Raw genomic sequence first — 26,683 nt, 5'->3', positions numbered from 1 at the left:
CAAGATATAGTCCGATATAGTCTTTTTTCGAACTTAACGTGCTTATAGACGAAAAAAGAATCGGTGCAAAGTTTCAGCTTAATATTTCTTTTTTTAAAGACCGTAGTGTGATTTCAACAGACAGACGGACAGAAGGTTTGAGAGGATCCGTCGTACAACATTTCAGTAAAATCGGATAATAATTGCGACCTCTAGAGGCTCAAGAAGTCAAGATCCCAGATCGGCTTATATGGCAGCAATATCAGGTTATGAACCGATTTAAACCTTATTTGGCACAGTTGTTGAAAGTCATAATAAAATACGTCATGCAAAATTTCAACCAAATCGGATAGGAATTGAGCCCTCTAGAAGCTCAAGAAGTTAAGTCCCCAGATCGGTTAATATGACGGCTATATCAGGTAATAAACCAATTTGAACCATACTTGGCACAGTTGTTGGATATCATATCGAAATACTTCATGTCAAATTTAATTCCAATCGGATAAGAATTGCGCCCTCTAGAGGCTCAAGAAGTCAAGATCCAATATCGGTTTATAAGGCAGCTATAACAAGACATGGACCGATATGGCCCATTTACAATCTCATCTGACCTACACAAATAAGAATTATTTGTTCAAAATTTCAAGCGGCTATCTTTACTATTTCGAAAGTTTCCGTGCTTTCGACAGACAGACGGACAGACATGGCTAGACCGACATAAAACGTCATGACGATACTTTATATACTTTAGGGGGTCTGAGATGAATATTTCTAGTAGTTACGAACAGAATGCGGAAATTAGTATGCCCCCAACCTATGGTGAAGGGTATAAAAATAACAGTTATTCTATGTGTAGCAACAAAACAGAAAAAAAAAATGCGAAAATACATTCATATCTCACGAAACTTAAAAATGAAAGTTATTTTTTGATCAGACCTCGTAGTGTATATCTCATCAGCTGAACAAGCTATTTGAATTTATCACTACTTCTGATGATATTCATACTCTCCAGAACACTGATACATTTCCTGCTTCAACTCTCCAAAGAAGAAGGAATCACAAAGACCTGAATATATATAAGTCAGTCTGAGGGTTTTGAAGTTGAAAACTGTACCAGAGAATGAAACAACAGATTAAAGTTTGTACAGTCTTGTTAGATAGATCCGAAGATTATAACCTTAGCTTATTGAGTGAGTGCACGAGAAGGTAGACAACAATATGTGGCAACTGTAGAAAAATAAGTTTCTTTCCATTGTGCATTAAATTCTATCGTGTGCATACATATCTGTGTTATTAGATCAACAACAAATGTTCATTAATCAATAACACTGTTAACAGAACGATCGAAACTGTCACCGGGCGTTAACAATCAATTAACATCCAGTGCATACTTTAAAATATAGCAAAAAGTTGTGGTGTTGCTGACTAGATTCCGGAATGAAATACTAGACGAGTCAAATTTCTTATAAGCATGATGATAAAGTTGATAATGTTCGGTACACGAACTTGACAACGCTTGTTCACAAAACCCATGACGAATGCTGCAGTCAATGTTAGCCCAAATGTCTGTGTGGCTTTGGTGCCATATTTTTCAACAAAATTTTTCTATCAGTCAACGATACATTTTTTTTCTTTCATGTACAAGCCTCGTAAACTAGCAGAACCACTTAAATTTTATATAATGATCCGAACTGACACTTGTTCTTCAATTTAAATAGAACACAAACTCTCCGAAGTTTCAGACAGTAGACAATCTGTATCGTATGAACCTTAAGCTGTGTGAGCTATCCGCCGACATTGGTATGGTAAAGAGTATTAAAATACAACACTTATGCCTGCTTTGTAATATTTCAAGAGGTTTAAAAGCTTTAAGGCATGGTGTATCTCCTATGGCTGTTATTTTTGTATTGCATCACGAATTTTCGATCTTTAGACTCATCTCAAAACAGGCATGAACACATCATTATAAGAATGATGTTCGTCGTAACAGGCAAATCAATTGAAAAAAAGATGAATTTTATTTTGTCATCCTTTAATGATTGCTCCCAAATGTATACAACTGACTTGAGCAGAATTTTTTCTACAAGTCTTTGTGCTTTAAACTTTCGCAAACAATTTGACATTGATTTACTGCAGCTGCACTTTATGGGTAATAGTTTGTGTGGCTTTAGTATGTATGGCGCTATTTGTGAGGGTTGGGAACGCTGTGTGTTTGTGTGTGTATTTATTAAATAATTCATTTAATTGATGTCATAATTTTATGTTTTTTTCTAGTTGTTTGCTTTTTTACATAATTCTATCTATATACAGGGCTTGCTTACGAATTAATTAAGTTTTTCAATTCTATACTTAAACTGTCATAATTATGGTTATTAGTGTCTGTCCGGTTGTTTATTCTAAGGGCTGTGTTACTGCGTATGTGTGTGTGTGTTTTTTTTTGTCTTTTTTCCGGTATGCTAGCTTACATGTATTTACTTAAATGCAATTATTTTTATAATTACTTTTTGAAATTTGTCTGCTTAATTTGTTTCCATATTTTCACTCTTCATTTGTTTTGCAGCTTTTTTTACATTTACACTATTTTTCGCTTTATCAAGTTATGTTCGATGAAAACATAAACATGTACATATAAAATGTATAAAAACAAATTGAACTATAACAAACTCATATAACCTGAGCAAGTATGACTTTCATGCCTTTTGATACCCAGCAAAATTATTAGCAAAACGTTTAGAGCACTTGAACCATCTATGATTCTTTGGTGCAAGGTTCTAGGTCAGTTTTGAGAGAATGCTGATAAGGTGCCTTTTAGCATTTTAAAAGCAGTACCAAAAAAAAAAAAAACAAGTAAAGGCGTGCTAAGTTCGGCCGGGCCGAATCTTATGTACCCTCCACCATGGATCGCATTTGTCGAGCTCTTGCCACGGTATCTCTTTTTAGGCAAACAAAGGATAACAGAAAAGAATTGCAATGTTATTGGAGCAATATCATGTCATTGTTCATTTCGGACAATAATTAAACTGAATATTGGAGACCGTAGTAGAAGTCATGGTGTAAAACTTCACCCAAATCTGGTAAGAATTGCGAACTTTAGGGGCTGAAGAAATAAAATGGGAAGATCGGTTTTTAGGGGAGCTATATTGGGCTAAAAACCGATTCAGACCATATCAACACATATGTTAAAGGTCATGAGAGAAGGTGTTGTATAAAATTTCAGCCAAATCGGATAATACTTGCTCCTATTAGAGGCTCAAGAAGTCAAGATCCCATATAGGTTTATATGGACACTATATCAGGTTATGGACCGATTGGAACAATTCTTAGCACAGTTGTTAAAAGTCATAACAAAACACCTCTTGCAAAATTTCAGGCAAATCGGATAATAACTGCGTCCTCTAGTGGCTCAAGAAGTCAAGACCCCAGATCGGTTTATATGGCAGCTATATCAGGTTATGGACCGATTTGAACCATTCTTAATACAGTTGTTGGAAATCATAACAAAACACGTCATGCAATATGTCAGCCAAATCGGATAAGAATTGCAGCCTCTAGAAGCTCAAGAAGTCAAGATCCCAGATCGGTTTATATGGCAGCTATATCCGGTTATGGACCGATTTCCACTTGCACTTCGCACACTTGTTGGAATTCATACCAAAACACGACATGCCAAATTTCAGTTATATCGGATAAGAATTGCACCCTCTAGAGGCTCAAGAAGTCAAGACCTAAGGTCGGTTTATATGACATCTATATCCAAATCTCTACCGATTTAGGCCAAATTGCAGAAAGTTGTCGAAGAGCGTAACACAACTCACTGTCTCAAGATCGAACAATAAAACAAAAAAAAAAAACACCTTAAATAGAGACCTTAAATCCAGAGATCGGTGTATATGGCACCTATATCCAAATCTGAACCGATCTCGGCCAAATTGAAGAAGGATACCGAAATGCTTAGCACAACTCACTGTCCCAAATTTCTTCAAAATCGGATAATAAATGTGGCTTTTATGGGCCTAAGACCATAAATCGAGGGATCGAACTCTAGGGCTTATGGATAAAAGGGGATCTGTGCAGGTTTCATCTCAATATCTCTATTTTTGGAGGACATGGCTAGATCGTCGATGTGTTGCAAACGGAATGACAAACTGAATCATTCGTTGGTGAGTATACAAAAGTGAGAGCCGTTTGTGACAGAATAGGGCACTAATGAAAGGTTTTTGGTAGTAAAGAACAATTTTTGCCTTTGAATTTGAGTTAACATATGAAGGAGCTGTCGATATTTGAAAATACTCGGCTATTGGGGGACCACACTCTTGTAGTAAAAACAATGCAAATTTTTGCCCATTAACAGGGGCTAATTTCTCACATATCAAAGAGTGCAGTCCGATTCAAGTTTAACCTCAATGATAAGGGCCTCCCTTTTATAGCCGAGTCCGAACGGCGTGCCGCAGTGTAACACCTCTTTGGAGAGAAGTTTTTACATGGCATAGTACCTCACAATTGTTGCCAGCATTAGAAGGGGAAAACCACAGCTGAAAAATGTTGTTTCTGATAGTCTCGCCATGATTCGAACCCGGGCGTTCAGCGTCATAGGCGGACATGCTAACCTGTGCGATACGGTGGCCTCTTATAGTAACATAAAGAAAATATCTCCAAATTTTGGGGTGGGGTGCCTAAGGGTCCCCAAAGACCGCCAAGCACATATGCAGACCAAAGACGTGAAAATCTTGACAATATGGGATCCCATGGTAGGCATTTGTAGAGTGTAGAAAACGAATCTAATATCCAAATGTGGGGCCAAGTATTTGATAGAACGCTCCATCCCCAAATCGATCATATTTACCAACATGGACATATGGAGCTCAAATAAGAGGTTTGGGAGAACAGCATGAAATTTATATCCACTTTCAAGACCAAATGTCTGGGGATCTGGTCCATCGCTAAAACAACCCCAAATTGGTCTCTTCACTGTAATATAAGATTCAAATAATAGATATTTTACATTTGAAGGCCAATTTAATACTTTCTACTTCCAGGACCAAGTATGTTGGTGGCCACCCACAAAACACCCCCTAACCGGAAATATTTTCTTACCATGGCAATTTGGGGCTCAAATTAGATATATTTGGGAGTAGAACACGAGTTTAATATCCACACTCGGGGCAAAATGCGTGGGGACATACTACGTCCAAAACACCACCAAACCGGACTTATTTACTGACCATGTCAATATCGGGAACTAATAAAAGGTATTACAGAGTGAAAGAAAGTGCAACGGAGTTGCATATATTCTAATTTCTAATCGATGTGGTTCAAAAGAAGAGATTGCATATCACCCCATCCGCCATGGTGGAGGTATGAAATATGTCAAGGCACTTACAAAGGGGCTGATAAAATCCTTAAAGCCGAAATATGTGTAAAAATCCAACTGCTTCTATACGCAGCCATACAATTGAACAGAAAATCTGGGCTCTTGCATATTTTACAACTTGCAGTAAACTTTTCCCTGGGTTTATGGGGGGAAAATTTGTGCACTAAGTTTGCTCCAACCCTATACCGCATGGAATAACCCTAGATTTATATAAGTTCTGCAAAAACGGAACTCTGAAATTAACTCAATAACTCTTTCAAATGTGAAATAGTAGCCAAACATTCAATTTTGCATCAAATTTAACAGACTCTGCCAAATTGTTTCAAAGGTTTTTGTGAAATTTAACTTTCATGTCATAGTTTAACATAAAAAGAAAAACAACAAAACAAAAATAAATGGGTATGTGTTTGTTTTCAATTATTTACTTGGATGCTGCCGTTGTATGTTTTTGTTGTTGTTTTTGGTTTTTTTTTTGTTAAATCAATATTCATATGCTAAAATTATCATAATTTTATTTGCCTTTGTTTGTCAGTGTTTTTGTTGTTCTCTACAGTATAAAATTTTATTAAACAATTTCAACATTTTAATAAAATAATAATAATAAACACATCGTTTATGTGTGGTTGTGGCAGCATGAGGTTGGAAGTGTGTGTGTGTGTGTGTGTGACTTGTTGTCCATTTTATTTATTAAACACAAATAAAAAACTTTATCGCGCAATTGTTTGGTGACCCCCGGTGCCACCTTCGCTCACACACCTGTTCAATGGTTTGCATTTTGTTGTTTTTTCTTCTCTGCTGTTGCCGCTGCTGCTGTTGCCTTTGGTGCCATTCTATTCGATTTGTTGTTCGGGGAACGCATCAGAATTGAATAATGTTTTGCATATTGTTGTTGGCTGTCGTCGTCGTCGTCATCGTCGTCGTTTTTATGCAATTATTATAACATATAGAACCTATTATCTATGGTCTGTTATTTTGTTTGTTGCTGGGCTTTTGTTTCCATATAATTTCATTATTTACTTATGGTAATGTTGTTGCTGTTCTTCACCAATAATTTTATTATAATTATTAAATGCTTTTTTACTCTTCTTCTTATTTCTTCTCGTTTTATTTACTATATATAGTACTTATGTTTGTATGTATGAATGTGTTCTTTGGTTGTTTTAACAGAAAAATTGTATAAATTTTTGTTATTTATTTATTTATTTGTTTGTTTGTTTACTTATTTGATTTTAGCATTTATAAACAACAGCCATTTGGTCACAGTTGATGTGACTGGCTATGATGTGTTGACAACACCATCGACAATCCGCTGCGACCACAATATCGCTGTATCCTCCGCAACAGGCTACTCACACAGAAACCCATGACCAACATAAGCGTCAGACTGGGGGTGGTAGTCAGTCTGGGCCCACCACCGGTTAACGCCGAATTGTCGGGATCGCCATTCATGCGCTTGGAGCCCTCAAGACCCAACAGATTTGGCGATATAGTCGTTGGCGGTCCTATGCTGAGTAGAATGCGCTGTTGCACATTCTTGTGGAACACATGTAGTATGGACACCTCACACAGCAACAGAATGCTCGTCTGGTATTTTGGAATGGCCTGAAAGAAGCCCTGCAGCACCTGACTATGAGGATAAATGTCTAGCGATGAGACGGTGCCGGAACCTTCGTTAGTATTTTGGGTAATTCGCTGGAAGGGTGTTTTATAAACCTGAAAAATATAACAAAATGTTTAATTATAATTTATGTGGGGAGTATACATTTTTATATATAAATCTTTTATATTTGCTTTGTGTGTGCCTTACAGACTCAGAAACGGCTGAACCGATTTTATTGAAACTTTCACAGATGGTGCATAATGATCCCGTGGTGAAAATAGGGTACAACATTATTTGATATATGAGGGGGGGGGGGGGGGGGGGGGGAACCTTCCCCTTACCAAAATTTTCAGAAACGCCAGATTTCAGAAAGGGGTTGTGCGATTTTTTTGTGTGCTCTCTTATAGTAACCTAAAAAAAATGTGGTATCCAATTTTCGGATGGGGTACCTAGGGGAGCAGCCCCACCCCCACAATTTACTAAATATAAATATAGACCAATCACGACAATATGGGATTCAAATGAAATGTATTGAAGATTAGAAAACGCATCTGCTATCCAATTGTCAGACTAAGTGTTTGGGGGACCACTCTAACCCCCAAAACATCCCTAAATCGGACATATTTACCGACCATGTCAAAATGGGACTCATATGAAAGGTATTTACGAGTAAAATACTAATCTGATATCCAAATGTGGGACCAAGTTTCTGGGGGTCCACCCCTTCCCCAAAAAACCCCACAAACAGATCCTATTTACTGACCATGGCAATATGGAGCTTAAATAAAAGGCATTTGAGTGTAGAATACGTATCTGATATCCAGATGTGGGACCAAGTGTTTGGGGGCCGCCCATCCCCGAGAACATCCCCCAAAGAGGACAAATTTACGACCTGTGCAATATGGGGCTCAAATGAAAGGTCTTTGGAAGTAAAGCACAAATCTGATATCAATACTCGGGAAAAGTGTCTATGGGGCCACCCCACCCCCACAACAGCACCCAAATAGTAAGTTTTTGCTGATCATTGCAATATGAGGCTCAAATAAGTGGTTTTTTAGAGTAGAATACGAATCTGATATATATTTTCAAAGCCAAGTCACGCCCCACCCCAAACCGGTTATGTTTGCCGACTATGAAAAACTTGGGCTCAAATGAAAGGTATGTGGGAGAAGACCATTAATCTGATATCAATGATGGATAAGTCATCTGACCTAAGGCACAAATAGTCCCAAAGTCGTTGGTGTCTTTATTTTCCATTGCAAGAAATCTTCGTTCATTAAGGTAGTCTCGAAAGAGTAGCAAATGAAAAATTTCATTTCAGTTCTTAACTTGACTTACTTTTCTTCCATTTATGTACCACGTTATATTCGCTGCTGGATAAGAGGGTCCAATCGTGCACACTGCCTTGAAATAGTCATTCGCTGTTATAATTTTCTTTTCAACCTGCATGGTGGGATCATCTTTTGGCAGTTCAATTACTTGCATATGTGCGGAACGAATGTCCGTGTGAAACAGCGGAGCATCTTCAGAAACCTCGCACTGGTAACTGCCGGTTAGTTCGCGTGTTACACCTTTCAAGGTGACCGATGTTGCATCCGAGTTAAAGAGCTGCAAATAAAAAGGTAAAGAAACATTTAATAACATTAACAAGTAAAAAGGCGTTAAGTTCGGCCAGGCCGAACTTTGGATACCCACCACCTCGGGTATATATGTAAACCACCTTTCATCAAAATTCGGTGAAAATTTCATACCTTTTGACCCATATCAATTATATCAAAACATGTTCCGACTTGGACCAAATATTAATAAGTACAGTAGCTATATCTAAAAATTAACCGATCTGAACCATATACGACACGGATGTTGAAAAGCCTAACATAAGTTACTATGTAAAATTTCAGTGAAATTGGATTATAAATGCGCTTTTTATGGGGCAAAGACTTTAAATCGAGAGATCGGTCTACATGGCAGCTATATTCAAATCTGGATCGATCTGGGCAAAATTGAAGAAGGACGTCGAAGAGCCTAACTAAACTCACTGTCTCAAATTTCAGCGACATCGGACAATAAATGCGTCTTTATGGCCCCAAAACCTAAAACCTAGATATCGGTCTATATGGCAGCTATACCTAAATTTGGACCGATCTGTGCGATATTGCAGATGTATGTCAAGGAGCTTAACTTAACTCACTGTCCCAAATTTCAGCAAAATCGGATAATAAATGTGGCTTTTATGGGCCTAACACCATAAATCGGAGGATCGGTCTATATGGCAGCTATATCCAAATCTGAACCGATCTGAACCAAATTGACGAAGGATGTCGAAGGGTCTAACAAAACTCACTGTCCCAAATTTCCGCAAAATCGGGTAATAAATGTGGCTTTTATGGGCCTAACACCATAAATCGGAGGATCGGTCTATATGGCAGCTATATCCAAATCTGAACCGATCTGGGCCAAATTGACAAAGGATGTCGAAGGGCCTAACACAACTCACTGTCCCGAATTTCAGTGCAATCGGATAAAAGATGTGGCTTTTATGGCCCTTAGACCCTAAATCGGAGGGTCGGTCTATATGGCAGCTATATCCAAATCTGGACCGATCTGAGCCAAATTGACGAAAGATGTCGAAGTGCCTAACAAAACTCACTGTCCCGAATTTCAGCAAAATCGGATAATAAATGTGGCTTTTATGGGCCTAAGACCCTAAATCGGCGGATCGGTCTATATGGGGGCTATATGAAGATATAGTCCGATATAGCCCATCTTCGAACTTAACCTGCTTATGAACAAAAAAAGAATCTGTGCAAAATTTCAGCTCAATATCTCAATTTTTAAAGACTGTAGCGTGATTTCAACAGACAGACGGACAGACGGACGGACATGCCTAGATCGTCTTAGATTTTTACGCTGATCAAGAATATATATACTTTATAGGGTCGGAAATGGATATTTCGATGTGTTGCAAACGGAATGACAAAATGAATATACCCCCATCCTTCGGTGGTGGGTATAAAAAGGCCTCCGAAAGATTTTCACAATTCAATAAAAGCAAGCAGAAAACGGAAACGAAATACATGTCCACACAGAAAACAAATATAAAGACTTAAAATCTCATGAGGATAAAGAATATGTGTACTTTATGGGGTCTTAGGCGTATATTTTGAGGTGATACAAATGAAATGGCGAAATTAGTACACCCCCATCCTATGGTGGAGAGTAAAAAAAGTTTTGAAGTTTTCAATTAACTTTTATACCCCCCACCATACGATGGTGGTGCACTAATTTCATCACACCGCTTGTAACTCCTGTGCTTAGTATGGTCTTCATCGCTCCAAACCTTGATATAGCTGCCATATAAACCGATCTCGGATCTTGAATTCTTGAGCCGCTAGAGGACGCAATTATTATCCAATTTGGTTGCAACTTTGCATGAAATGAATTGTTCTTATTTTCAATAATTGTGCCAAGTATGGTCTAAATCGTTTCTTAACCTGATGCAGGTCCTGTATAAACTGATCTCGTATATTGACTTCTTAAGCCGCTAGAGGGCGCAATTATTATCCGATTAAGCTGAAATTTTGCATGTGTTTTAAACAACTTTTCCAAGTATGGTCTTAAACTGTAAACCTGATATAGCTTCTTGAGTTATACCCTCTTAATGCTGTCAACTTTTGTGAGGTATTTTGGCATGCCCCAAAGAGGTGTCACATTGCGACACTCCGTTCGGACTCGGTCATAAAAGGAGGACCCTAATCATTTAGCTTAAACTCGGATGGCACTCATTGATATGTGATAAGTTTGTTCCGGATCCTAATGGAAAGTAATTGCGGATTTTTTAAAAGAAAGTAAATGCATTTTTAATAAAACTTAGAATGAACTTTAATCAAATATACTTCTTTACACTTTTTTTCTAAAGCAAGCTAAAAGTAACAGCTGATAACTGACAGAAGAAAGAATGCAATTACAGAGTCACAAGCTGTGAAAAAATTTGTCAACGCCGAATATATGAAAAATCCGCAATTACTTTTTGGGCAACCCAATATTTTATGTACTCTTCCCATTGTGTGTGTGTGTGTGTGTGGTACGTGTGTATGAGTATGTTGCAATACATATATTTTGGTTTTTGCTTTAAATTTCCGACATAATCGATGGCATTGTTTTTAATTTGTAATTAAAATATTGTAAATTTTATCGCCATTTGTAATGGGGTTGTGTGATTGTGAGCACCGACACCGTGGCATGTACGTTTTATTAACTACCAATGCTGGAAGCCATGTTAACATAATAAACTGCCCGTTTCAATGTCTCTGACTGCCCGCCTATGGCGATAGAGAGGAGAGTCAGCGGCCTTGCAAATGCTTGCCAAATTCTGGTATAATAATTTATTACCATCATACGGCAGGAACAGTTCGCAATGATCGCCTCTGGCCGTCTCTTCTCTTCGAAAATCACAAACCCACACAGACAAACAGAAACACACACGCACATCTATTTTTAAATTTCAATTTATGCAAATTATTGTCTATAAATTTAACAGGATTTTGTATAAATTTTTAGCCAAGAGCAATTTCAATGTTAAGGTTTCATTAGCGAATGGCTGTGGTGGCACGTACATCGCAACCAGGTGTTGTTGCCAACAACTATACACAAATTATTATTTTTCTGTTAATTTTTCTGCTGGTTTCGACACGTCTGCCATCCAAAACGCGGCCGGCAGTTGCGACAAACACACTTGATCAGGCAGCACTATGTGAGTTCAAATTGAAAATTTATGTTTTTGAATTTTTCCAACCGCAAATTTTCAATTCGTTCCGCCACCTATGCCATGTGGCTAACAATCAACCATTTCCACGACACCAAAGGTTTATGCAAAATTGCATGTTTAGATGCATGCATATTTAAAGGCTCTGAATTGGGCGGAAAAATAGTTTTTAGTTTTGAGGAATGGTTTCACACTTGGCGGTCACACCTGATATTATTTGCCCATATGGGCGTGAATAATTTACATTAGGATTTTCCTCACTTCCGTTGGAAAGTTTGCATAAAACCGCAATATTGGTGCAAAGCCTATATCAGTTCTAAGGTAAGGTGGTGAAGTTAATAACCAACAACATTCAATTATAATAATCAGAAAGAATATAGATAGAGACCAATAAAATCCTATAACAACTCAAGTCGAGATGGTACAGTGATTTCTTGGCCTAGGTCATAAAGGGTTCGGGGGATTTGCCAGACTTAAGGGGTCATCTTTTCACTATAGCTTTGAAAACAGAGTTATCTTTTGGTATTACCAAGGGAAACCAAGAATAAGACTGCCAGTAATATTTTTACAAAGTTCACTATAAAATTCGTTCAAAAAATGAAAACAAGCTTTTCTGAAAAAATTAAATTTTGATAAAACCTATCACCTTTGCAAGAAAGAGAAGAAAGTGAACAAGTAAAAGCGTGTAAAGTTCGGCCGGATCGAATCTTATATACCCTCCACCATGGATCAAATTTGTGGAGTTCTTTTCTCGGTATATCTGTTGTGCTGTTTCAGGCTATAGACCGATTCAGACCATATTTGACACGTATGTTGAAGGTCATGAGATAAACCGTTGTACAATATTTCATCCAAATCGGATAATAATTGCGCCCTCTAGAGGCTCAAGATGTCGAGATCCAAGATCGCTTTATATGACAGCTATATCAGGTTATGGACGATTTGATCCATATTAAGTTCAGTTGTTGGAAGTCATAACAAAACATGTCATGCCAATTTTCGGCCGAATCGGATAGGAATTGCGCCCTCTGGAGGCTCAAGAAGTAAATGAAGGGTGATTGGTTTATATGGGAGCTGTATCAGGCTATAGACCGATTCGGACCGCACTTGGCACGTACATTGGAGGTTATGGGAGAAACCGTTGTACAAAATTTCAACCAATTTGGACAGTAATTGCGCCCTCTAGAGGCTCAAGAAGTCAAGACCCCATATCGGCTTATATGACAGCTATATCAGGTTATGAATCGATTTCCAGCATACTTAGCACAGATGTTGGAAGTCATACCGAAACACGTCATGCCAAATTTCAGCCAAATCGGATAAGAGTTGCGCCCTCTAGAGGCTCAAGAAGTCAAGATTCAAGATTGGTTTATATGGCAGCTATATCCAAACATGAACCGATCCTATGCTGGAGGGTATAAAATGGTAAACAAGTAAAGGCGTCTAAGTTCGGCCGGGCCGAATCTTATATGCCCTCCACCGTGGATCGCATTTGTCGAGTTCAGACAGACATACTTGGCGCAGTTGTTGGATATCATAACAAAACACGTCGTGCAAAATTTCATTCAAATCGGATAAGAATTGCGCACTCTAGAGGCTCAAGAAGTCAAGACCCAAGATCGGTTGATATGGCAGCTATATCAGGTTATGGACCGATTTGAACCATGCTTAGCACAGTTGTTGAATATGATAACAAAATACGTCGTGCAAAATTTCATTGCAATCGGATAAGAATTGCGCACTCTAGAGGCTCAAGAAGTCAAGACCTAAGATCGGTGTATATGGCAGCTATATCAAAACATGGACCGATGTGGCCCATTTACAATACCAACCGACCTACACTAATAAGAAGAATTTATGCGAAATTTCAAGCTGGCTTTACCCCTTCGGAAGTTAGCGTGCTTTCGACAGACAGACAGACGGATGGACGGATAGACGGACGGACATGGCTAGATCGACATAAAATGTCGCGACGATCAAGAATATATATACTTTATGGGGTCTCAGCAAATATTTCGAGTAGTTACAAACAGAATGACGAAATTAGTATACGCCCCATCCTATGGTGGAGGGTATAAAAACACCTCCCTGAGGCGTTCCCATTATCGCTCACCTTCTCACCATACTATCTCCGAAGTCCGCGTTGATAGTGTTGTCACATAGCATACACTCGGGTGGATCCACAGGCGTCTTAGAGCGGTGATTGTTGACTTATCTCCTCGTTGTTAAATGCGCTATCAGAACTAAGAAAGGCCGCCATGGCGTTCTCCCGCAGTAAGAGAGCCGTCTCGACTTTTTGCATCACTGTGTGGAGGGCTTTCTTTTCGACCTGCGCTTACGGTATGCAAGTTGTGATCTTGAAGTTTGCCTGAACTTCTCTTACGTCATACCCTCCCTCACCTTAAAGTCTTTTTATACCAAAAACCATAGGATAGAGTGTATATTCATTTAGTCATTCCGTTTGCAACACATCGAAATATCAATTTCCGACCCTATAAAAGATATATATTTCGGATCGTCGTAAAATTCTAAGACGATTTAATGATGTTCGTGTGCATGTCCGTGTGTCTGTCTATCCGTCTGTCCGTCCGTATGTTGTAATCACTCTACAGCCTTCACTCTAATTGAGATATTGAGCTGAAATTTGGCACAGATACGACTTTTTTGATGCAGGCTAGTTAAGTTTTTGAACGGGCTAAAATTTTAAACAGTCAGTGGCTTAAGGGGTCCCATCATCTAACCCAAATATGGTTCAGATTGGACTATGTTTAGATATAGCTGTCATATAGACCGATCTCCCGATAAAGGGTCTGAAGCCCATAAAAGCTTTATTTTTTATCCGATTTCGTTGAAATTTGGAATAGTGCGCAGTTTTTAATATAGGACCCAAATGTGGTTCAGATCGGACTATATTTAGATATAGCTGCAATATAGACCGATCTGCTGATAAATGGTCTGAAGCCCATAAAAGCTTTATTTTTTATCCGATTTCGTTGAAAATTGAAAAAGTTGGTAGTTTTAGGTCATCCGACATCCGTCCCAAATATGCCGTACAGATCGATCTCCTGAGTATGAAGCCCATATAATCTTAATTTTTTCCCGATTTCGCTGAAATTTAAAACAGTAAAACCCAATATAGTAAAGATCGGCCTGTATTTAGACATACCTGTCATATAGACCGATATGCCGATTAAGGGTCTGCAGCTCGCAAAAGCTTTATTTATTGCCTGAATTAGCCACTCCGTGCCAAATTTGGTTGCATAAGTTATACAATTGTGACGAATGGAGGTTTACATATATATACCCTAGGTGGGTAAAAAGGTGGTGGACCGGCCGAACTTTGGATACCCACCTCCTTTTTACTTGTTTTTTACTAAAATAGTTTTGTTTGAAATGTCAAATGCTACTATTTGTAATAAGCCTCTTTACATTTACGATACATTTGTTCTACATTTGCGAGAGTATAACCAGGCATTTAATCTGATTTAGGAATTTTTTTTTTTTTGGTTTTTCGGCATTTGATTCCGAATTTCAATAATTTGGCTAATGACAATTGAACTCCCAACAGTGGTGAGGTTGTTCAAAATACTACAAAGCTCTGGCGTACAATTTTTATATTCCTTTTAAGTAAATTATTTCAGTTTGAAACGCAAACGCCGATTCTAGTGCCAACCCCTTCAATTGTTTGACCAAATGCGGGAGTAATGTTTGGTGTTCACACATAACACTCCATGATTCGGATGTATTCTGACCACGAACGAACCCTTTATCAATTTTCGATAACTTAATTAAAGCAAATTGAAATTTGGTCAACGTTGTTGCCTTTGGTCTGACTGTCGATGCTGTTCTTGTTGTTGCTTTATTCAATTTTATGACATGTTTGTCCACAAGGGTGGGTTGGGCTAGGTTTCAGTATTTATGAGGCAAACGGTCATAGCAGCACCACGCCCACCCACTGTGTGGTAAGTCTGCTTTCTGTTTTTTGATTGCCTGCATTCAGTGATGCTGAATGACTGTGAATGTGGATATGACCCCCACAAGTGGCCTATGAATTTGTTTCTATTTGTATGGGAAGCAAAATTTTGTAAATGTCCATATTCGCGTTTGTGGAAAGCTCAAATCGCATGTGACACACAATGCGAAATAACTACAAAAGTTTTAGAGCATCTAAACCACAACTGCAGCAACATATCCCACAAATGCAAAAACAGAACCAGTTTTAGGGCCATATTTTCGCAATCAAACCGTAGGGCGAATGATTTGAAGATTCAGGTAGCGTTGCATTGCATGGTGTATTCTCGTAAAACCGTGATGCATAAAATTTAACGCCAAAGGACAAATTCACTGGAATTGAAATTCGCTAATATCCAAACAGTTTTCGAAGGAAAGACAACAGCACAATCGATAGGACGAAAACAATCGGAAAATATGAAAATTATCCCCACAATTGGCAATTGGAGTGGCAACTGCCTTTGGGGAGTAACTAAAAAAAAAAACATTGATTCTCTAACAGATTTTAACGGGAAAAGCAATCAACTGCAGGGAAAACGCCAAAAAATGGAGCTTCTTTATAGAAGGCACACTGAAAAAATGTTGTGCTAATTTTAAAGATTCGAGCCAAAGATTAGCAAATTTAATTTAAAGATGATCAATCTTTCATCATTTTAAGGAAACATTCCCTTCATTTCAAGAGAATCCGTTGACAAATGGCCATATTATTTCAATATTAGCCAAAATCGGATGATCATATATATGGGAGCTATATCCAAATCTAAACCACTTTTTTCCAATTTCAATGGTCTTCGTCTCTAGGCCGAAAAACATGCCTATACCAAATTTTAAGACGATCGTACTAAAATTGGGTCCTGTGCTTTGAGCACAATTTAACATGGACAGACGTAGAGAAAGGCAGATGGACGGACATAGCTAAATCGAATGAGAAAGGCGTTAAGTTCGGCCGGGCCTAACTTTGGATACCCACCACCTCGGGTATATATGTAAACCACCTTTCATCAAAATCCGGTGAAAATTGCATACCTTGTGTCCCATAGCAGTTATATCGAAATATGTTTGGACCAAATACTAATTAATACAAGTCATTGCCCAATTGTGTATAACAAAATATTGGTCTTTTTAGCAGCTATATCTAAAAATAAACCGATCTGAACCATATACGATAAGGACATCGAAAGCTGTGTAAAATTTCAGTGAAATCGGATTATAAATGCGCCTATCATGGGGCCAAGGCTTTAAATCAAGATATCGGTCTACATGGCAGCTATATCCAAATCTGGTCCGATTGAGGCCAAGTTGTAGAAAAATTTCAAAGAGCCTAACACAAAGCACTGTCCCAAATGTTGGCGAAATCGGGCAATACATGCTCCTTTTATGGCCAAAAGACATTAAATCGAGAGATCGGTCTATATGGCATCTGTATCGAATCTGGACCCATCTCAAATTTCAGCGACATCGGACAATAAATGAGCCTTTCTTGGCCCCAAAACCTAAAACCGAGAGATCGGTCTATATGGCAGCTATATCTTAATCTGAACCGATCTGAGCTAAATTGACGAAGAATATCAAAGGGCCTTACACAACTCTCTGTCTCAAATTTCAGCGAAATCGGGTAATAAAGGTGGCTTTTATTGGCCTAAAACCCTAAGTCGGCGGATCGGTCTATATAGGAGCTATATCGAGATATAGTCCGATATAGCTCATCTTCTAACTTAACCTGATTATGGACGAAAAAAGAATCTGTGCAAAGTTTCAGCTCAATATCTCTATTTTTTAAGACTGTTGCTTGATTTCAACAGACAGACGGACGGCATGTCCAGATCGTCTTAGATTTTTACGCTCATCAAGAATATATATACTATATAGGGTCGGAAATGGATATTTCGATATGTTGCAAATGACAAAATTAATATACCCCGATCCATCGGTGGTGTGTATAAAAATAGTCCGATTTGAACCATATTTGGGTTAGGTGCCTGAAGGCTAAAAATAACTCAATGTTTCAAATATTAGTGAAATCGGTTAAAAAAAAAAAGCTTTTATGGGCTTCAGACCCTTTATCGGTATATCGGTCTATATGACATAGTAATCACTCTAAAGCCTTCAAAAATCGAAATATTTAGCTGTAATTTGGAACAGATACGTCTTTTTGATGCACGCTGGTTAAGTTCTTGAATGGGCCAAATCGAACCATATTTGGATATATCTGCTATATAGACCGATTTTCCGATAAAGGCTCTAATGCCCTTAAAAACATTATTTTTTATCCGATTTTGCTGAAGATTTAAACAGTGAGTAGTTTAAGGCTTCCCGACAACTGACTCAAATATGGTTCAGATCGGGCTATATTTAGATATAGCTACCATATAGACCGATCTCCCGATAAATGTTCTGAAGACCATAAAGGCTTTATTTTTATCCGATTTCGCTGAAATTTTCAACAGTGGGTTTTTTTAAAACTCCCGACATCTGACCTAAATATGGATTAGATCGGTCCATATTTAGAGATAGCTGTCATATAGACCGATCCGCCGATTTATTACCCGACTTCGAAATTTGCAACAGTGGGTTATTGGAAGCCTCTCGACATCTGAAGTAAATATTGTTCAGATCGGATTATATTTAGATATAGCTGCCATATAGACCGATCAACCGTTAAAGGGTCTGAAGGCCATAAAAGCTTTATCTTTTATTAGATTTCGCTGAAATTCTGAATAACGCACAGTTTTGAGCCTCCAAACATCCGATCCAGTTATTGTACAGATCCGTTCATATTTAGGTATAGCTTTCATAGAGACCGATCTGCCGATAAAGGGTGTGAAGACCATAAAAGCTTTATTTTTTAACCGATTTCTCTAAAATTTGAAACATTGAGTTTTTTTTCCTCCTGACTCTCGACCTGAATCTGAACCCTATTCTGATCAGATTCTGAACAGATTCTGATTTTGCAACAGCTGAGACAGTGAGTTTTTCTGAGCCTCACGATATCCGTCCTTAGTATGGTTCAGATCGGTTTATAATTGGATATATCTGCCATAAAGAACAATATTTTGTTCTACAAAATTTAATTGTGACATGTATATTAGACCACTCAATGTCCGTGCCGAATTTGGGTGCTTAAGTTATCCAATTTTCACCGGATTGTGATGAAATGGAGTTTACATATATAGACGAGGTGATGGGTATCCAAAGTTCGGCCCGGCCGAACTTAATGCCTTATTACTTGTTTTATATTTGAAAATTGTCATAGTATATTTTCTTAAAATAAGTCACGTATGTACATTAGTTTGATTTAAAAATTTTATTTCTTTACAAAAGTTGTCGTTGTGTGGAATCGTTTCTAATGTCTTTATACTTAAATTTAGCAGCAGCAAGAGGAACTTCAGAATTTAATGAGAATCGAAATGGTATTTATCATTTCCATTGTTATGTTGCAATCTCGACCACAAATTTATGCGTTGACTCCCACAACACAACTTATTGACATTCGTATGCATTTAAATGAGATGAAATGGCAAGGACTGGGAGATGACTTGGTTCGTACAGCTGTTGCGGTGGGCAAAAGTGCAAACCCCATATCTGACATACATATCTTTGTACTTGGGCTGTGCTGCCTGGTGACAACTGCCTAATGAAAACGACGACGCATCTACATACACTCGTTCGATCATTCTCTCACTTCTTTTATTGGAGGAAGGGGCATAAAAGCCGAGTCAAGTCATTGTTGGCGAACTGAAAATTTGCATTTTGTTGCAAATATCGCATGTTCTCATTGGATTTTAGCGTTGGCATCTGCAGCTGATATCTGTTCAGTGTCATGCCGGGCTGTCAAGTGACATTTTATCCGATTCCAAGTGGGAATGGGACTGTTGAAGTGTTTGCTGAAAGCAAGGCTGGCCACGCTTCAAGAGGTGTCATCCATGCAAAAAGTCTGCAGTTTAGCTGCTTGAGTTTATATTGAAAAATGGAAATTTTTCAAAAAGTCATTAACAGCTACATACACACACACACACATACAAACATTTAGAATTGTATAGATTCTTATGACCAAAGAGTGTAGATGCTTCCAGATAATGCGAATTATAATATGTCGCTACTATCGATTACTAAGGAAGAAAGAATATCGAGCATACTATACTACTATATCTAGCGAAAAGTTTCGAAGGTGTTTGGCATGAAGTTTTCACACTTATACTGTATCCTTAGTTAATTACTATACCCTACACCACCGCGATGAACTTTCTGAACAGAGCATGCATTTTGATAATAAGGTCATTGTCAAGGTCAAGTCATTGTTGTCACTTGTGAGTGACAACAATGCTATCATGCCCTATACATGCTATCACTTGGCGCACCGATTTTACATAAGTGAGCTCGTAGTCCTATGTGTCCTGTCATGATACCAATAGCTATGCTGACTTCTTCCTTGCTTCCTTTCAGTAATAGCCTAGTCTTCTCATGATCTGGATCCCCCCATAGGATTTTCGCCGTCCTACCGACCGTTTCGCTGTTCCACAATGTTGCATGCGCATTCGTCGCCCATGTTCTCAACTCGGACTGCATCGATCCGAAAGGCTTCGGGTTAACCAAGTTTATTTATTTCAGTTCTCTGGCCTTTACCGCCAAATCACCTGCCTTTTCATTTTCCCTTACAAAGTTATGGCACTCGACGTCCTTGCGTTAGCACCACATCACTTCACGCTTTCCATGATCGCCCGGTTCTCCGCTTGCAGGACCCTATTATGGTCAGGCGGTCTCAAACAAATCTCAGTCCCTGGATTCTCAATGTGGACCCCCAGGCCCACACTCTCCTCTAGCTTTGATCCATCCATGTAACATGATCTTGCAGATGTCAATACTAGGGTTCCTTCAATCCAAGAGTGTGCCGCTGTCAGCAGTGCCTCGCACTCGACCTCAAGATTCATCCCCGGTATCCGATTAGAAACCTCTTCCCTTACTTCCAGGTTTCCTATCGTCCCCTCAATTATACCGCGAAGGTATGAGCTGCTCACATCCTGAATTCATTCTCCCACCGCCTTAAGTTTCATAGCCGCAGTGGCTGCCTAACACTTAAACTGTATGTCAATGGGTCGGATATCTAGAATAGTTACTAGAGCTCTAGTGGGCGTTGCGCCTACGCCAAGACAAGATGTTCTCTGAGCCTATTGTATGGTCCGAATGTTGCACTTTTTATCCATAGCACTCCACCAAACAACTTAGGCCTAAGTAAGTATTGGTGTAATCATGCTCCTGTAGAGCCACTGAACTATCCTCGAATTCAGGCCTCATTTCAAGCCTAAGGCCCCTCTATATAGTGCCCAACATCTGTCAGCCTTCTCAGTTCTTATGGCCTGTAATCTATACTGAGATCACCTAATGGCAATTTCATTTCTATTTATGCACGACAATGATCCGAAACATGCATATAAGGTCGTTATACCCTGTTTTTATACCCATTACCGAAGGATGGGGTATATTCATTTTGTCATTCCGTTTGCAACACATCAAAATATCCATTTCCGACCCTATAAAGTATATATATTCTTGATCAGCGTAAAAATCTAAGACGATCTAGATATGTCTGTCCGTCCGTCTGATTGTTGAAATCACGCTACAGTTTTTAAAAAAAGATATATTGAGCGGAAATTTTGCACAGATTCTTTTTTGTCTATAGACAGGCTAAGTTCGAAGATGGGCTATATAGGGCTATATCTTGATATAGCCCCCATATAGACCGATCCTACGATTTAGGGTTTTGGGCCCATAAAAGCCACATTTATTATCCGATTTTGTTGAAATTTGGGACAGTAAGTTGTGATAAGCCCTTCGACATCCTTCGTCAATTTGGCCCAGATCGGTCAGGATTTGGATATAGCTGTCATATAGACCGATCCTCCGATTTAGGGTCTTAAGCCCATAAAAACCACATTTATTATCCGATTTTGCTGAAATTTGGGACAGTGAGTTATGGTAGGCCCCTCGACATCCTTCGTCAATCTGGCTCAGATCGGTACAGATTTGGATATAGCTGCAATATAGACCGATCCGCCGATTTAGGGTATTGGGCCCATAAAAGCCACATTTATTATCCGATTTGGCTGAAATTTGGGACAATGAGTTGTCTTAGGCCCTTCGACAACCTTCGTCAATTTGGTTCAGATCGGTCCAGATTTAGATATAGCTGCAATATAGACCGATCCGCCGATTTAGGGTATTGGGCCCATAAAAGCCACAATTATTTTCCGATTTGGCTGAAATTTGGGACAATGAGTTGTCTTAGGCCCTTCGATAATCTTCGTCAATTTGGTTCAGATCGGTCCAGATTTAGATATAGCTGCAATATAGACCGATCCGCCGATTTAGGGTATTGGGCCCATAAAATCCACATTTATTATCCGATTTGGCTGAAATTTGGGACAATGAGTTGTCTTAGGCCCTTCGACATCCTTCGTCAATTTGGCACAGATCGGTCCAGATTTGGATACTGCTGCCATATAGACCGATCCTCCGATTTAGGGTCTTAGGCCAATAAAAGCCACATTTATGATATAGCTGCCATATAGACTGATCCACCGATTTAAGGTTTTGGGCTCATAAAAGGCGCATTTATTGTCCGATTTTGCTGAAATTTGAGACAGTGAATTGTTACTTGTCCCAAATCGGTCAAGATTTGGATATGGCTGCCATATAGACCGATATCTCGATTTGAAGTCTTGGCCCAATAAAAGACGCATTTATAATCCGATTTAACTGAAATTTGACACAGTGACTTATGTTAGGCTTTTCGACATTCGTATCGTATATTGTTCAGAGCGGTCAATTTTTATACATAGCTACTTAAAAGACAAATATTTTGTTATACACAATTGAACAATGACTTGTACTAATTAGTATTTGGTCCAAATCGCAACATACTTCGACATAGTTGCTGTGGGGTATAAGGTATGCATTTTTCATCGGATTTTGACGAAAGTTTGTTTACACGTATACACGAGGTGATGGGTATCCAAAGTTCGGCCCTACCGAACTTAATGCCTTTTTACTTGTTTCTTAAAAAACGCATAAATTTTTTGGTGTGATCCTCTCAGATCATCATATCCAACCCCATTAAAAAGCAATCGAATGATCTCGAAATAGCTGTGGGGAGGAGATAAATTTGAAATACTGATAAGTTATTCCAAAATGTAAAAGGGTTTTAGCTAAATATCTTCCAAGTTCGCTAAAAATTTTTGTTTCAAAGCTGACTCTAAGTTAGAGAGCACGAAAGGGTTGCCAAACTAAATATTAGGGTTAACTAAGCTTTAATAACATTAAAAAGAACCCGAAAACCAAATTTAAGGTACACAATTCATACCCTTTTTGACATTATATATGAAAGACATAAGTGTCCCTTATTAGTTATCGAGGCTAAAATTGCTTATAATATATCCTAGCTTTCTTATGTTAAACTCAATAACTTTTTTTCGTTTATTTTCTTATATAAGCAAATTGCAAATTTTGCCCATGAACATTCCACTAAGGAACAGGGGTGAACTTCTCACATATCAATGAGTGCAGACCAATTCAAGTTTAAGCTCAATGATAAGGGGCCTCCTATTTATAGCCGAGTCCGAACGGCGTGCCGCAGTGCGACACCTCTTTGGAGAGAACTTTTACATGGCATAGTACCTCTCAAATGTTGCCAGCATTAGAAAAAAAAAATTGTTGTGATTGTCTCGCCAGGATTCGAACCCAGGCGTTTAGCGTCATCGGCGGACGCTACGGTGGCCTCCAATCGCCTTCTAATCGTAACATATCGGATTACTAATGAAAAATAATATTTTCCTCATTTACCTGCAATAAAAAAAGATTTTTCGAAACTGAGCACAGTGTCGCTAATTCTATGAACACCACTGTATATATTAAATTCTAAAGTGTTTTTTTTTGCACTCCTATTTGAAACAATTTCGCATTAAAAAAATAATTTCTTAACCATAGCCAAATGATAATTTTATTCCATGAACTTGTTTCCATGAAGAACTCAACATAAAATCTGTTTTAAATGCATGTCATCATGGTATGTTTTTGATCGGTAAAGGCGACGAGTTCATGTCACACTTAAATCCGTTTCCTCCCACAAAGAACTTCAAGTGGGCGACGATGATACATAGAGATATGTGTGTGTGTGTGTGTGTGTGTGTGTGTGTGGATTTGCGTTGCCATTGCATTTGCCGTTGCCATGTTGCATTGAAATGGATTCGTGTCGTTGTGGTGGTGTTACATTGCGATAAGTTTCATTGCTTCTCTGCCTCATTCAGGGTCATTGAAGATGTAATGAGGTGTGTGTATGGGTGTCCTTCTCTCCCAGCTAAGAGTACGCTGCCTCCTAAGTCTGTTGTCAGTGTCACTGTCTTTCTGAGCCTAGGTCTCCAGTGACACTCTGCTCTTTGGGTGATGCTGTCTGAGCCTTTCATTTGAATTTAAAACACACTTCAAAAGATTTTATTCTCTGCAATGTGTGTGCATGTGTGTGTGTGTTTTTTTAAATTAATTTTAATGATTCCATTTTCATAGCAATGCCAAAACGTCCAACAGCTCTATGGTAGCTTGCCAGCCAGGGTTCACAGGATGTTTTAAGGGCACAGTGGCGGTGTTTTGGGGGCAGAGAAGGAACCGTTTAAAATCGTTGAAATTGCTGTTTCGTTGCCAACCTACGCGATTTCATGCTGAAGTGTTGATTACTGTGATTTGTATATTAATTTCTCTTGTGCTGGAAAACAACATTGCGGATTACGCTGACATTTTGGGGGACATTTTTCCAAATAAATTAATTATAATGAGCTCACAGTTGATACATACTCCCTATTAATCTACCTCTCTCCCACTCTATGTGTGTGTTAGAGACTTTATTTCTTGAATATCCTACACTTGTGGCTCGTCAAGTTGCCAAGGCAAATTGAGATGTGTGTTCTGCCATTAAATTTAAATGACTTTGGTTGCTTTGGATGTCGAATCACATGTGAGTACTTTGTGCCAGTTTTCGAATGAATTTTTCCTAAAAGTAGTCAAGAGCAATGTAGCATTTGGTATTCTTTATTTACTTCTTCTATGGAATGTTAAAACAATCGAATTGTAATTCCTTTTTGCAGTTCCACCATTGTGTTTTACGCAGTCTAGTATTAAAGAAATTCTCTGGAACTATGTACACTCTGTTGCATCTGAAAAGTCGGAATGAGTTGATATGATGACTACATTAAAATATTAAAACAAAAAAAAAAAAAAAAAAAATGAACTCATAAAAACGCAAAGTACAAATAAATGCAAAAACAGAATTATTGTTCACACATTCTCCTTGATATAGTATTAACTCTGTCACACATCCTGTTCATGCAGGCACATGAATATATACCACATTTGGAGATTAAAAAAAAATTCGTAAGGCAACATTCAAATAGACGTGCATGGACTAGGACCAAACAACTGGGCAAGTGAATGGCAATGGTCGACAGAAATGAATGCGCTATGATGCAGGATGAAGGTCACAATACCGGCCCATTCCCGTAAAATGGCTTTTTTCATCGCAACCTTACTCACATTTTATTTTGCAGTTCTTAGCCGAGTTGGTAAAATGTTTGGATTTCCATTGCGAGGGTCGTGGGTTCGATTCACTTCGGAGGTCTGGTCTTTCGCTACTCTTGTAACTGATTGCTCTAAATTAGTCTAAGTCAATCTGTTTAGAAGATAGACAGCCACTCTAACCTAACCTGCTCTCCAAAATGGCCCTAGTAGAGAAGTCTTCTGGATTGGCAGAAACGCCTTTGCTCGAGTCAGCGTAAAAATCTAAGACGATTTAGCCATGTCCGTCCGTCTGTCTGTTGAAATCACGCTAGAATCTTTAAAAATAGCAGCAGATTAAATTCGAAGATGGACTATATCGGACTACATCTTCATATAGCCCCCATACAGACCGATCCGCCGATTTAGAGTCTTAGGCCCATAAAAGCCACATTTATTATCCGATATTGCTGAAATTTGGGACAGTGAGTTGTGTTAGGCCCTCAATTTGGCTCAGATCGGTTTAGATTTGGATATAGCTGCCACATAGACCGATCTCGATTTAAAGTCTTGCGCCCGTAAAAGGCGCATTTATTGTCCGATGTCGCCAAAATTTGGAACAGTGAGTTGTGAATGGCCCTTCGACATCTTTCTTCAATTTTGCCTAGATCGGTCCTGATTTGGATATATCTGCCATATAGACCGATCTCTTGGATTTAAAGTTTTCGGCTTATAAAAGGCGCATTTATTGTCCGACGTCGCCGAAATTTCGGACAGTGAGTTGTGTTATGGCCTTCGACATCCTCGTTCAATTTGGCCTGGATCGGTCCTGATTTGGATATAGTTGCCATATAGACAGATCCGCCTATTCAGGGTCTTAGGCCCCTAAAAACCACATTAATTATCCGATTTTGCCAAAGTTTGGGACAGTGAGTTGTGTTTTACCCTTCAAGATCCTCCTTCAATTTGGCTCAGATCGGTCCACATGTCGATATAGCTGCCATATAGACCGATCTCTCGATTTAAGGTCTTGCTCCCAAAAATGGCGCATTTATTGTCCGATTTTGCCAAAATTTGGGACAGTGAGTTGTGAAAGGCCCTTCGACATCTTTCTTCAATTTGGCCTAGATCGGTCCTGATTTGGATATATTCTTAAATCGAGAGATCGGTTTATACGATCTCTCGATTTAAGGTTTTGGGCCCATGAAAGGAGCAATTATTGTCCGATGCTCCTTTTATTTGCTGAAACGTTGCACAGATTATTTTTTTTTCTATAAGCAGGTTAACCTCAAAGATGGGCTATATCGGAATATATCTTGATATAGCCTGATAGACTGATCCGCCGATTGATGATCTAGGGCCTATAAAATCCACATTTATTATCCGATTTTGCTGAAATTTGGGACAGTGAGTTATGGTG

At 38.7% G+C, this 26,683-nt stretch overlaps 1 protein-coding gene across 3 annotated transcripts in view; it reads right to left on the bottom strand.

Annotated features, from left to right (window-relative positions):
* Window positions 1-26,683, bottom strand: part of LOC106080428 (uncharacterized) — a 305,401-nt gene continuing 278,718 nt past the window's right edge. For all 3 annotated transcript variants that reach the window (XM_059362377.1, XM_059362376.1, XM_059362378.1), the window contains 2 exons: window positions 8,289-8,558; window positions 1-7,063 (listed from right to left, as the gene is read on the bottom strand). In XM_059362377.1, coding sequence (XP_059218360.1) covers window positions 6,608-7,063; window positions 8,289-8,558 — 726 coding nt within the window. In that variant the 3' untranslated portion in view covers window positions 1-6,607. The remainder of the gene's footprint in view (window positions 7,064-8,288; window positions 8,559-26,683) is intronic.

Source organism: Stomoxys calcitrans, chromosome 2 (genome assembly GCF_963082655.1).
Source record: "Stomoxys calcitrans chromosome 2, idStoCalc2.1, whole genome shotgun sequence".
NCBI classification, from domain to species: Eukaryota; Metazoa; Arthropoda; class Insecta; order Diptera; family Muscidae; genus Stomoxys; species Stomoxys calcitrans.
Note: the sequence above shows the minus strand (reverse complement) of the source record. Positions and strands in the feature narration are given on the sequence as shown.